General features: G+C 39.9%; 1 protein-coding gene across 1 annotated transcript; it reads left to right on the top strand.

The window, feature by feature from the left end:
• Positions 1 to 7,921: 7,921 nt before the first annotated feature.
• Positions 7,922 to 8,973, top strand: LOC133545370 (gastrula zinc finger protein XlCGF71.1-like). The gene has a single exon (XM_061890874.1). The coding sequence runs from the start codon at positions 8,121 to 8,123 to the stop codon at positions 8,853 to 8,855; it is 735 nt and encodes a 244-aa protein (XP_061746858.1). The 5' UTR covers positions 7,922 to 8,120; the 3' UTR covers positions 8,856 to 8,973.
• The last annotated feature ends 5,817 nt before the right edge of the window (positions 8,974 to 14,790 follow it).

Here is a 14,790-nt window from a genome sequence, read left to right as displayed (position 1 = left end):
CAGGAGGAGGCTGATCTCAGCAAGTTTCCACTGACTGTTGTCTCTGTGAAGACTGAAGAGCATGAAGACAAACCAGCTGAGTCCTCACAGCTTCATCACAGTCCAAGTAAGCACAACATCCACATATCATTTTATTCTCAGGGCATTCAATCCATCACAACTGGACTGTTCACTTTGTCTTACAAGACCTTTGTCCTCTCATCCAAGTAGGCTTCATCACTTCATGCTCGTAGACTTAAAATCTTAAATCAAATCATCTGAATTTAGATGGGAACTGCACTTCTTTGGGAAATGTTTTTTCATTGTTCACAATCATTATAAAAGACATGATGATGGATATATTTATTTTTTAAATCACATTCTAACTCATAAATGTAAATAAAAGACCACTTGCAATGGAGCCAATGTGAGGTCCTCTCTAACCACCCAAAAAGCGCCAATAATACTCCATTTCCATTTTTGGGCTTGAATACCAACCAAGTATTAGTGATATTGTTATTATAAGTGCTAACGCAGACAAACTATTTATTGTTTGTGTGTCTATGTTGACATCACCGACTGGTGAGCTCCTTTCTCTCCTCGTTGCTGGTGAAAGATTATTCCAGATTATGAATCCTGCCTCTCACCTGGAACCTGGATAGTAGAAGGATGAGGACGTACTCTGACAAATTGGTACCCTTTGACACCCAATTTAGGCCCAAAAAGATGCTTGGCTTCACCCCCCTATACCGTGCGATGGTTATAAGTCATTCTTCATCTAAACATGAATATTTCGAGGGTCTATCAGTCTGCGTCATAGTGACGGCAGACCTTGTACAGTAAGTGGTGTTATACGATGTTTGTTGGCTCTCAGGAAGTCTGCAGTGTGTAAAATTCAGTGATGTTGTTTAAAAAATAAAGCGAGCGCCGTGATGTGTTTTTGAAATTATTGCGCTTATGAGCAAAAATACGTAACTATTATATATATATATATATATATATATATATTTTTTTTTTTTTTAAATGTACCTGTTACTAAATGACATACAAACCTACTGCATGTACATAAAACCTTAATGGAGGTTTTTTTTTTTTAGTTCTTTTTAGGCAGAATAGTGCGACTCTAATAGCCTCTATTGTAAGCAGATTTTTGATCGTATAAATTTACTATTAAAAATGCATAAAAAAGAAAAATATGTGTTCTTGATAGGCAAAATCAATAAAAAAAATGTGGTTCCCTTTTAAGTGAAGTGAAGTATATTCATTTAGCGCTTTTCTCTCGTAATTCAGATGCTTTACCTAGTGAAACCCATTATCTAAGTTACATATAAACCAGTGTGGTGGCACTGGGAGCAGGTGGGTAAAGTACCTTTCTCAAGGACACAACAGCAGTGACTAGGATTGAACCTGCAACCGTTGAGTTGCTGGCTTGGCCGCTCTACCAAGCGAGCCATGCCGACTTTAGAATGTATTAAATTCTATCAAAATCTCGTAAAAATTGTAAAAACATCCTAGAAATGTCTCAATAATTCCATAAACAATATTTTTATTTAAGAACTTTCTAATGTAACGCGCTTCCATTTACACTTCTGTTAAAATGTAATAATCACTTATTCTTCTCTTTTGTTAAACTGTAATAAGCGCTTGTTTTGTCGTTTGATACTTTAGTTTTGGGTGATACTACAAATGTAGGTATAGATTTAGTACTAAGTAACAGGGGCAGTATCGGTCATACCAATGTGGATACTGATATTTACATATTTCAAGATCATTGAATAATTACATTTTTGTTCGCATTCATAATCAGACAAAAACACAGGATGGTGGTGTTAGAATATCAATTGAATATTTAAATATGGCTCTGAATTAAATTAATTGGTTTATGCCCTTAAAGTTTTCCTTTTTTACTGAGTTCGTTAACAATAACAAACTCAACAAACTATCGATCAAACCACAGTATGGACCTTATACTGATATTATACTTTGTATTGTTACTGTCGATTTTTGTATTGATCGGTCCACATTTGTTTGAATTTAAAGGGGAACATTATCACAATTTCTGAAGGGTTAAAACCAATAAAAATCAGTTTCCAGTGGCTTACTTTATTTTTTGAAGTTTTTCTCAAAATTTTACCCATCATGCATCACCCCGAAAAATGGCTTCAAAGTGCCTGATTTTAACCATCGTTATATCCACCCGTCTATTGTCCTGTGATGTCACTGCGTGAAGCCACCAGAAACAAACATGGCGGATAGCACAGAAAGGTATAGCATAGTAACTCGGATTCAGACTCGGATTTCAGCGGCAAAAGCGATTCGACACATTACGCATGTATTGAAACGGATGGTTGGAGTGTGAAGGCAGATAGCGGAAACGAAATTGAAGAGGAAACTGAAGCTATTGAGCCATATCACGACAGACAGCGGCACGGGAGGAAGCGCGTATGAATTCGGCGATCGCCTTCTAACCAACGATTGGTATGTGTTTGTTTGGCATTAAATGTGGGTGGAGGGAAAGGCTGGATGCAAATACAGCTACAAATGAGGCATAATGATGCAATATGTACATACAGCTAGTCTAAATAGCACGTTAGCATCGATTAGCTTGCAGTCATGCCGTGACCAAATGTGTCTGATTAGCACACTCCACATAAGTCAATAACATCAACAAAACTCACCTTTGTGATTTCGTTGACTTAATCGTTGGAAATGCATCTGCTTTGAGTGTCGCAGGATATCCACACATTCTTGCCATCTCTGTCGTAGCACAGCTGTCGTCGGGAAAATGTGCAGAACAAAGGAGGGACTTTCGCATCTTTTGGCCACTGTTGCAACTTGAATCCGTCTATGTTCGTGTTGTTACACCCTCTGACAACATACCGACGAGGCATGATGTCTCCAAGGTACAGAAAACAGTCGAAAAAACGGAAAATAACAGAGCTGATTTGACTTGGTGCGTGTAATAAGATTGAGAAAATGGCGGATTGCTTCATGTTGTGACATCACAGGTGAAAGGTCATCGCTCCGACAGCGAACAATTGAAAGGCGTTTAAATCGCCAAATTCACCCTTTTAGAGTTCTTAAATCGGTTAAAAAAACATATGGTCTTTTTTCTGCAACATCAAGTTATGTATTGACGCTTACATAGGTCTGGTGACCTCTAAGAGATTTAACAGGGTTTCTGTGGGTCATTAAAAAGCATTAAAAGTCATTAAATGGACTTTGCCTGAATTAAGGCCTTAAAGGGTATTAAAAAGAATTAAGTACGATATCCAGAGGCATTAAAATATTCATGCAATTGTAGGCCAGGACCGATGTAAATGAAAATAAACCTAATAACTTAATTATTGCCGTCATCAATAAATTGCTATGTCTGTGTGTTTCCTTCTTGGTCTGTGGATTTCGAACCGGACTAAGAGGTCTCACTCTGTGCATCGCTCTCAGCACCTGAGCATGTTTATTCCACAGTAGACCGACATGAACTAAGTGAGCCTCTGGTCACTCATTCACAATCTTTGCTGGCTACTTGCAATTCCCCTCAACACGTTTTGCTGTGTGCAGTAGTGTTGGCAACACTGGCTTTCATGTTGGAGATGGAACTAGTCATTAAAATACAATGCTGAATTTTAATCTACCATATTTTCTGGACCATAGCGCTGACTGGATTATAAGGTGCATTAAAGGCGTCATCTTATTTATCCATCCATCCATCCATCCAATTTCTACCGCTTGTCTCTTTTGGGGTAGCGGGGGGCGCTGGTGCCTATCTCAGCTACAATTGGACGGAAGGCAGGGTACACCCTGGACAAGTCGCCACCTCATCGCAGGGCCAACACAGATAGACAGAGAACATTCACACTCACATTCACACACTAGGGACCATTTAGTGTTGCCAATCAACCTATCCCCAGGTGCATGTTTTTGGAGGTGGGAGGAAGCCGGAGTACCCGGAGGGAACCCATGCAGTCACGGGGAGAACATGCAAACTCCATACAGAAAGATCCCGAGCGCAGGATTGAAACCCAGGATTGCTCAGGACCTTCGTACTGTGAGGCTCATTCAGTAACCCTTGTACCACCGTGATGTCCCATTGTTTTTTTTTTCCCTAAATATAAAATACTTTCTGACAGTTGCTTCAGGAAGCGCCGTTTTCTGGGCGGTCTTATTTTCGTGGCTCACCTTCGACAGCGTCTTCTTCCCATCATCTTTGTTTTAGTGGTGTAGCGTGCAAGGATGGGAGTGGAAGGTGAGTCAAACCGTCCGACAGGAACTCTCTAATAACTAGAGTTCCTTGGTTAAATTATGTAAACTCACTACACTGGTAGTTTTTAGCACTTCAATAGAGTTAGCACTTTATACTACTCTATATTAGAAATGGCAACAGCAGAGGATGATTGTCCCATAACAAAAATATAGAGAAAAAGAAGAAACTTAGACTATGGTAACGGCACGGACTGTAGGACGTTTAAAAATGTTCAGGACTTATGCAGATCCCAAATACACATCAGCAGGTACCAGAAGGAAAGAAAAGTTGGTTTTGCATAATATTGTGAAACAAAACACCAGATAATCCATCCATCCATCGATCCAGTTTCTACCGCTTATTCCCTTTTGGGGCTGCGGGGGGCGCTGGTCTGCTAATGGGTGCCATTTTGCAGTCCTTATACACACACCAAAGTAATACTTGTATGTTTGACTACGGTAGCCGTAATGGGCCGACAATCCGTTAAGCGGCGCGGCTTAAAAGTCGTACTAAAACATTTTTACAGATTTTAAAGTGCCATGTTCAATGTTTTTTATTTTCACTGAAACAATTAAAGTGTTGGTTTTGTTTACTTGCGTCATATTGCAGCCTACAGGTATCGCTTGACTGCCGTCTACTGGTCACTTATCTTTACACCTTGTACCAAATAACATTGTTTCAAGGTCGGTAAACACAACCAGAATTATTCCGTACATTAGGCGCACCGGGTTATAAAGCGCACTGTCGATTTTTGAGAAAATGAAAAGATTTTAAGTGTGCCTTATAATCCGAAAAATACGGTAAATGAAAATGAACCTAATAACTTAATTCTTGCCGTCATCAATATTTTGCTATGTCCATGTGTTTCCTTCTTGGTCTCTGGATTTTAAATTGGACTAAGGTCTCACTCTGTGCATTGCTCTCAGCACCTGAGCATGTTTATTTGACATTAGACTTACATGAAAAAAGTGAGACTCTTGTCAGTCATTCACAATCTTTGTTTCGGCTACTTGCAATTCTCCTCAACACATTTTTCTGTGTGCAGTAGTGTAAGCGACACTCGCTTTCATGTTGGAGATGGAACTTGTCATTTTAATACAACAGTGAAGTACAGGCCTCCATATAGCTGCCCGGGATATGCCTGTTTTATGATTCTTTAATTTTGGGCCTTTTAAAATAAGCATGTCTTCGTCCATTTGTGTGAAGGAGGTAAAATTAGGTCTGAAAACCTTTTGACAAGTGGACTTCATGTCCATTAGGACTTTTCAAAGTGTAGAATGCCATCCGCCTTAAATCGAATATTCTACTTTGAAAGTAAACTATATCATTTATTTTGTGTTTATGCATGACTTCCTGTCCCACACGAGCAGATTTTAGCTCAATTGAACCGCCTTGTTGTGTCGACCACTAAATATAGAAGCTAGGCGGTGGAAACTGACACATTGACTTGAAAACAATAAAACAGAATGATTCTGTCACTGTGGGGCTGCCGTTCCACATCCAGTGGGAAATCCCCGGTTACACTTACAAACGTTGGTTGGAGAGATAAACGAAGAAACCATACTTCGAGTTGAAGGCACAAAGCAAAAGGAAATACACTTTCAACCCACAGCACTCACAGTGAGCTTAGTCAACCACAAGATGGCGTCAAAGCAGAGACAACAATACAGAATACAGATTTACACTGTAAACAACCTAATCTTTTCTCCAAGTTTATACATCAGTAGCTGACATTAAAATCACAGGGGGCGCTGGAGTCTATCTCAGCTGCTATCAGGTGAAGGGTATTTATTGCAATATAGATTTTAGGCCATATTGCCCACCCCTCGTAAAAATGTATCTTATTTTCCTGTGAATAATGTAAAGAGCAGTGTGTTTGTATTCAGGCCAATTCATATAATAACTTGTTATTTTAAGTTCATGTAAACATACTGACTGCCTCATGTGACTGAGCAAATCTGGAGATTTCTCAAGCATGTTTTTGATTGATTGACTGATTGATTGAAACTTTTATTAGTAGATTGCACAGTACAGTACATATTCCGTACAATTGACCATTAAAAGGTAACACCCGAATAAGTTTTTCAACTTGTTTAAGTCGGGGTCCACGTTAATTGATTCATGGTACAAATATATACTATCAGCATAATACAGTCACCATACAAGTTAATCATCATAGTATATACATTGAATTATTTACATTATTTACAATTCGGGTGAGGAGCTTTGGTTGGTATCAGCACTTCAGTCATCAACAATTGCAGAGAAATGTGGACATTGAAACAGTGTAGGTCTGACTTGGTAAGATATGAACAGCGAGCAGAGAACATAGAAAGTTCAGATAGCATAAGAACAAGTACATACATTAGAAATACATTTGATTATTTACATTTGGTTATTTACAATCTGGGGAGATGGGATGTGAATGGAGGAGGTGTTGTTTTAGAGCGGTTTTGAAGGAATATAGAGATGCACTTACTTTTACACCTGTTGGGAGTGCATTCCACATTGACGTGGCATAGAAAGAGAATGAGTTAAGACCTTTGTTAGATCGGAATCTGGGTTTAACGTGGTTTGTGGAGCTCTCCCCCTGGTGTTGTGGTTATGGCGGTCATTTACTTTACGGAAGTAGTTTGACATGTACTTCGGTATCAGGGAGGTGTAGCGGATTTTATAGACTAGGCTCAGTGCAAGTTGTTTGACTCTATCCTCCACTCTGAGCCAGCCCACTTTGGAGAAGTGGGTTGGAGTGAGGTGTGATCTGGGGTGGAGGTCTAAAAGTAACCGAATTAGCTTGTTCTGGGATGTTTGGAGTCTAGATTTGAGGATTTTGGAGGTGCTGGGGTATCAGGAAGTGCAAGCGTAATCGAAAAAGTGTTGAATGAGAGTTTTCCGCTAAAATCTTCAAGGTGCTTTTGTTGACCAGAGAAGAGATTCTGGAGAGGAATCTCGTTCTTTGGTTGACCTTTTTGATTACCTTAGTTGCCATTTTATCACAGGAAAGATTGGCCTCTAGAAATAAACCTAGGTAGGTGATCTCATCTTTCCTGGTGATAACAATGTCACCCACTTTTATAGTGAAGTCACTGACTTTCTTAAGGTTGATGTGGGACCCAAATAGGATGGATTCTGTTTTACCTAAGTGTATGGATAGCTTGTTGTCAGCGAGCCAGGTGCAAATTCTAAGGAGTTCAGCACTGAGGATTTGTTCCACCTGTGACTTGTCCTTGCCGGATACCAGTAGGGCCGAGTCATCCGCAAACAGGAACAATTCACAGTGGCATGCTGATGGCATGTCATTTATGTTTATTAGGAACAGTAAAGGTCCTAGTTTACTGCCTTGGGGGACTCCACAGCTTACTGAGAGGGGAGAGGACACGGTGCCGTTCACCTCTACCACCAGTTTCCTCCCCTCCAAGTAAGATTGCATCCAGCTCCATGAGGTTTCATCGAATCCGATTGCTCTGAGCTTATCCAACAGTATAGCGTGGTTAACAGTGTCAAAGACCTTCTGAATGTCCAGCATGACCATTTGTCATTTTGTGTCCTGCGGACGTCTTTGAAGAACAACTTCTGCCTGAAAAACAGGAGTGTAGCTTCAGGATGGTGAAGGAGGATCCTTCAAAAAGGAAGATGAGGTGCCACAGACCGTCTGGCGTCTCCTATTCCTCTTTGACACAGACCCTTTCCCTTTGAAAAAAAAGAGGAAGACTCTCTGACCCCCCACATTAAAGAGGAAGAGGAGGAACACAGCATCAGTCAGGAGGGAGAGCATATTGAAGGATTGGTGGAGTTCCCAGTGACTGGTGTCCATGTGAAGAGTGAAGATGATGAGGTCAAAGGTGAAAGTGAGGAGAGGGGAGGGGGGGAGCCTCCAAGCAGCAGCTCAACACAACACATGACAATAGAAGCTGATGGAGACCACTGTGGAGGATCACAAGCAGACAAGCTCTTAGCTCCACTATCAGATAGTGAGGACACAACGTCACACTCTCCTGACACTGATGATGAAGACTCTAAAGATGATAAGACATGTCACACTGACAACACTCACTTGAAATGTTCTCACTGTGACAAAACCTTTAAATTACCTTGTTATCTGAAAAGACACATTAGAATACACACTGGAGAAAAACCTTTTATCCGTTCAATATGTGGTAAAGGTTTTACACAAAGTCCCAGTTTAAAAAAACACACATTATTACACACTGGAGAAAAATCTTTTATATGTTCAATCTGTGGTAAAGGTTTTGTAGAAAGCTGTAATTTGAAAGTACACATGAGAACACACACTGGTGAAAAACCTTTTATCTGTTCAATCTGTGGTAAAGGTTTTGCACAAAGCTCATGTTTGGAAAAACACAGAACAATACACACTGGAGAAAAATCTTTTATCTGTTTAATCTGTAGTAAAGGTTTTGTTTTAAGTAACAAATTGAAAGTACACATGAGAACACACACTGGTGAAAAAACGTTTTCCTGTTCAATCTGTGGTAAAGGTTTTACAGAAAGTCAATATTTGAAAGTACACATGAAAACACACACTGGTGAAAAACCCTTTTCTTGTTCAATCTGTGGTAAAGGTTTTACACAAAGTCAGAATTTGAAAAGACACAAGACCACACATTTTTGAAAAATCACATTCTTTTTCAATCTGCAACAAAAGCAAAACCGATCAAACTTTGTAGCACATATGAGAAGACACAAAGTAGAGAAAGTGTTGAGTTACAGTGTGTGTGGTGAAAGATTCTCTTATAAGTACCAGTGATTTTCTTCTACATTTATACAATACATATCTTATATCATTGCTTTTCTCAGTCAAGTACATGCATTAATATGCAACATTGTGTACTTTAATTAAAAATTGAACAGAACAACTTGACTGAAAAGGTGAGAGTAAACAGACAAGACATATTTTACATGCAATAAACATTTAATGTGTATATATATTCATAATACAATTCTAGACTTATTCCTAACAGTGCTTTTTATAGGTGTTTGAAATATTGAAGTGTGACATTTATATTTCAAATTTTTAATAACCCCATAAATTAGCACCTTTATACAATATACATATTTACTGGTTTACATCTGAAACATCTTCTGGACCACTTCAGGAAGCATATTATTATTTACTTTATACATCATTGGAACAGTTGTCTTTTATACAATTTTTGAATGTGAGACTTTATGAATCATTTGTTGGGTCTCTAATCCATTTTATTAACTATCTTTATTACTCTCTTTTGTAATATGATGATTGTGTTGTGATTGTAATTATCTTTATTTACAGGTTGTACTTAATGAAATCTTCAAATAATAAAATACTTTTATCAGTCAATAAGTGCTTCAGCGACCAAATGCCTTTTTCAAACCATTGATGTACAAAGATGGATTTGTTTCTTATTTTAATATAACAACGATTCCATAGTGGAGTATTGTGTGTGATGAAGTTGTGTTTGTAAATGAGTATCCAGTACAACAACACTTGCTTGTCGGGATGGGTACTGTTCACCTTTCACCCGATGCGGCACAAATTCCGGTACCTTGAAATCGATACCAATCCTCAACGATACCACTCCCTGGTACTCTTGTGTGTGTTAATAATATTAATTATTTTTTTAATCTACACTTTTATTGCAATATTTAAAAATGAGCTTGTTATGATAAATGGTGTCCTTTTGTTACATCTTGTTTTATTATCATATTATCATTTACAAGTACGTTTATTTACAATTGCAATTCCAATACGCTAGATGGTGGTAGTGTGAATTCATAGTGTTGTTGCGCTCAAAAAAAGTGTTAACACTGTACATTTTGTAATTATAACTCACAAGTTTTAGTTATAGTTTTTATTAAGTAATTTAGTGTCAACGTCATGAAAAATTGCTCATGCTAATCATTAACATGTCAATAGCGAAGCCAAAGTATATTAGCATCAAGCTCGCACACATTTCCGAAAAGTGGAGCCTTACTTTACCTACTTTGAAGCATTTTTTAAGTACATTTCTTTGTTAGCATTGACAATTGCAACATTTACCTAAAGGTAGTTTGACGGAGTCTGCTCTCAGTGCTGCTGGAGTGATCAACAAATGTCGAAAAGAGGTCAAATTCGTTCCGAATTGGATATTCAACATCCAGCCAGGCTGTCTGTTTGTCCCCAGCACTGAAAAATTATGCCACGTCTGTCAGTCTGTGCTGACAAGCGCTTAGTTAAAGGGACCATCAATAAAGTACTTTTCATTGGCTCATAAAGAACATTTCAAATGGTCAGTAGATTTAGTCTTGTGACCAAGAACCTCAAACCTTCTTTCATAGTGTTTGTTCATCACTGCTATAGCCGGCTCATGCCTTGAATTTCCCAGTTTTAAGGGATAAGCAGTAGAAAACAGATGGACGGATGTTTAGTGATAGGCTGGAAACTGTCATACCTCAAGCCCACCAGGTGCTTGTACCCGAACCAGTTTTACACGGTCATAGACTGAGAGGGTGCAGTCCAAGAAATACGCCCCTGTCCACAAGTTGCCAACTCTAAGAAGGATTTACTTTTAATTATGACACCCACACATTCAAGCAGTTTTGGGGACAAAAGTTTACTGGTCAGATGAGACTTTGCTTCACCTCCAATCAACAGTGAAAAGTCTGATATTTGTACACAAACAGGTTTTCCAACAAGACAACAATATTAAACACACATAAAAAAAACTGCTTTCAAAGGGTTTCAGGCAGGTTTCTAGAATGTCTGTTCCAGAGACTCGACCTTAACCCTGCTAAACATTAGAGAACACTGCTTTGAACTGGCTCTGTGCCAAGAAAGCAACACATTTCAATCAAATCTACCGGTATTTCCAAGAACGGGGTCAAATATTGTTTGACGGAAGCATTTTGCTTCATTTGTATGTATTTTTACGTGTTGTGAAGAAACCCTGAACTGCTGTGTCGTAACAACATCAGACTTTTATTCTGAGTTTCCGGGATTCAAGTCCCTGTTCTGCTGACCAACAATAGAGTCCGACATTGTCCTTCAAAAGTCTCCTTCTCGTCCTTAAAAGTCAGTATAATAAGTCCACTACTGTTTTCCATAATGATAAGTGAAGTGTTTAGTGAAGTGGAAGGGTTAGTGGAGGATGCACTGTTTGTGATGATGGAGTGATGTGGAGGAGAGGTAAAAATTTACATCATATAGAAAAGAAGATTCTAAAAGGAGTAAATAAAGTTCAAGAATGGGGAACAGCTTAGGGTTTAAGATTCTCTGTTGGGAAGACTAAAGTCATGAACTATACAAAGAGGAAAGTTCAAAACAAGCTCCAAATTAAACTTTATGGAGAAAATACAGAAGATCAAATCAAATCAACTTTATTTATAAAGCACATTTAAATTTACCACAGGGGTAGCCAAAGTGCTGTACAATGGGCAGGTTAAAAGATCATACGAGAACCGAGCAAACACAACACAACACAAACAGAACACGATAAAAAATAAATAAAACATAAAAACAGGTTCACAGCAGGTGTATTATGGGGCGCCGTTGCAGGATGGATCAGAATCAGTGTTAAAAGCCAGGGAATAAAAGGATGTTTTTAAGAGGGATTTAAAAACAGGAAGAGAGGAGGCTTGTCTAACAATCAGAGGTAGGTCGTTCCAGAGCTAGGGAGCAGCAGCGGTGAAAGCTCTGTCACCTCTAAGCTTCAGCCTTGTGTCAGGGGCTGTCAGTAGCAGCTGATCGGCTGATCTTAGGGATCGGGTGGGGCAGTAAGGCTGAAGGAGGTCGGAGAGATATGTTAGCACGAGGTTGTTTAGACATTTAAAAACAAATAGAAGGAGTTTAAAATTGATTCGGTAACGCACAGGGAGCCAGTGAAGGGACGCTGATGTAGGGGTGATGTGCTCACATCTGCGGGTCTGTGTTAGCAGACGAGCAGCAGACTTCTGCACGAGCTGCAGGCCTGGCTAATGCGGACATACCGGGCATTGCAGTAGTCTAAACCATTCCAGATAGAGGTGTGGATTCATTTCTTGAGATCATGTCCTGATAGAAGCGGTTTCACTTTCGCAATTTGGCGTAATTAATAAAAGCTTTTTTGAATGACTTTGCTGATTTGTTTTTCGAATTTAAAATCCGAGTCGAACTTTACCCCCAGGTTTGTGACACAGTCGCTGAGATGCAGGGTCAGAGTGGGGGTCAACTTTAGGGGAGGAAGAGCGACTTGGACCGAACAACATAACTTCTGTTTTGTCTTCCTTTAGACTAAGGAAGTTAGCTGAAAGCCAGGCTTTGATGTCGTGCAGGCATGCTAACTCTTTTCCAAGTAGAGGTTCTCCATGACCTCTGATTACTATGAACTCTGCTTGTTCACTGCGCTCTCCTATTTTTACTTGGCATGTGAACGCCTCTTTAATAGATAAAGGTTGGTTAAATGGGTAAGAAAATAGTTTTCTCTCTGATTTTGGAATATAAGAGAGACATTTTATTTTCTCTGCTTTTAATCCCTCCCATGTCTTTTCATCCATCACATTACATGTAGCCCCAGAGTCAATAAGCATCTTCAAGCTAACTCCTCCCACATTCATGTTAAGCCTCTCTGACCTGTTAGTGTCATTTAGCAAAAAAGCATAATCATATTGCTCTATCTCTATGTTATGCACGTTTTCTTTTCCCGTTGCACCTTTTGTTTTGCATTGTTTGGCAAAATGGTCTTTACCGTTACACTTGGGGCATGTTTGACCGCGTGCGGGACATTCAGGATCCTTCCCTAAAGTGATCAGCATGTCCGCACCGGTAGCCAGTTTTGTCTGTTTTCTCTCTGTCCATGCCAAATTTTCCTTGTCCTTTCTTCTGATATTTCCCTCCTTTCTGTGTGACGCGGTTCACAGACGCCTCTGCTCTCTCCCCTTTTCCAGACATTTACGCCATTTGTCCCTCAATTAGCTCACATTGTGCTGCCAATTCAAATTTGCAAGCGAGCACCAACCCATCTCCTTCTTCCAGCAGTTTACGGCGAATATAGCTCGATGTGCATTTGCTAATGATAGCATCTCTAATCTGATCGTCTGCACCTGCACCAAAACTACTGTCCTTTGCGGCACGTCTTAAATATGTGGAAAATTGTTGTACAGTCTCACTTGGATTTTGTGTAATTTTGTGAAATGTCTGGCGGGCGAAAGTGGTGTTTACTTGTGGCACAAAGTATCCATTCAAAGCAGCAACAGCGTCATTATAGTCTGCTGCACCTCCAGTGTTATCCAGCATGGAGAAGATGTCCAGTGTGTCCGCTCCTGCATGATGCAAAAGAAGTGCTCTCTGCCGCTGTTTCACGAAATCATCTGTGTCTTCTGTGATGATCAGACCTTTTCCATCAGCAAACAGTTCAAATGACTTTAGCCATCTTGTCCACCGCGGTCCCAACGTCGCCGGGTCGGAGTAGCAATCAAACACAGACAGGCTCGTCTTCTCCATGCCAATGCTATGCTAATGCTAGGCTAACGCTAGCAGCAACTTTCTGTTACACTTCAGATTAAACTTTGGTATGCTGGCGTTATCTCACTTGGCTTGCAGGCTCTGTGCATCACTCGTCGCCATTGTTATGTCCTCGGTTTCACCTATATACTTATTTAGGTGTCTTAATTTAATAATAATCAGGCAACACATTTCAAATCAATGCCTCGGACCACTCCGGTTTATTAACAAACTCGAGAGTCAAACTCTTCCTTGCTCTCGTGACGTCACAAACCGAACACAGGCTACGGTAGTTCGGACATGACAAAACAGTACATGACAACTAGTAGAGCATCTCAGTCCTCCACAGCTTCTTAACGGGACTTCTTCGTCCTGTCCCATGGTCAGTGACTTCACTATAAAAGTGGATGACATTGTTATCACCAGGAAGGATGAGATCACCTACCTAGGTTCCATTCTAGAGGCTAATCTTTCCTGTGATAAAATGGCAACCAAGGTGATCAAAAAGGTCAACCAAAGAACGAGATTCCTCTACAGAATCTCCTCTCTGGTCAACAAAAGCACCTTGAGGATTCTAGCGGGAACTCTCATTCAACCCTTCTTCGATTACGCTTGCACCTCCTGGTACCCCAGCACCTCCAAAACCCTCAAATCTAGACTCCAAACATCCCAGAATAAACTAATCCGGTTACTTTTAGACCTCCACCCCAGATCACACCTCAATCCAACCCACTTCTCCAAAGTGGGCTGGCTCAGGGTGGAGGACAGAGTAAAACAACTTGCACTGAGCCTAGTCTATAAAATCCGCTACACCTCCTTTATACCGAAGTACATGTCAAATTACTTCCTTAACGTAAATGACCGCCATAACCACAACACCAGGGGGAGCTCCACAAACCACGTTAAACCCAGATTCCGATCCAACAAAGGTCTTAACTCATTCTCTTTCTATGTCACATCAATGTGGAATGCACTCCCAATAAAAGTAAGTGCATCTCTATATTCCTTCAAAACCGCTCTAAAACAACACCTCCAGGCAACTTCAACACTTTACTAATACCCTCCTCCATTCACATATCATCTCCCCGGATTATAAACAACTCAAATGTAC

The sequence above is a fragment of the Nerophis ophidion genome, linkage group LG28, assembly GCF_033978795.1.
Source record: "Nerophis ophidion isolate RoL-2023_Sa linkage group LG28, RoL_Noph_v1.0, whole genome shotgun sequence".
Lineage (NCBI taxonomy): Eukaryota > Metazoa > Chordata > Actinopteri > Syngnathiformes > Syngnathidae > Nerophis > Nerophis ophidion.
The sequence above is the reverse complement of the archived record's forward strand: the minus strand, read 5'-3'. Positions and strand labels throughout refer to the sequence as shown.

Coding starts and splice junctions, on each gene's coding strand:
- LOC133545370 (XM_061890874.1), top strand. CDS start 8,121: ATGACAATAGAAGCTGATGGAGACCACTGTGGAGGATCACAAGCAGAC.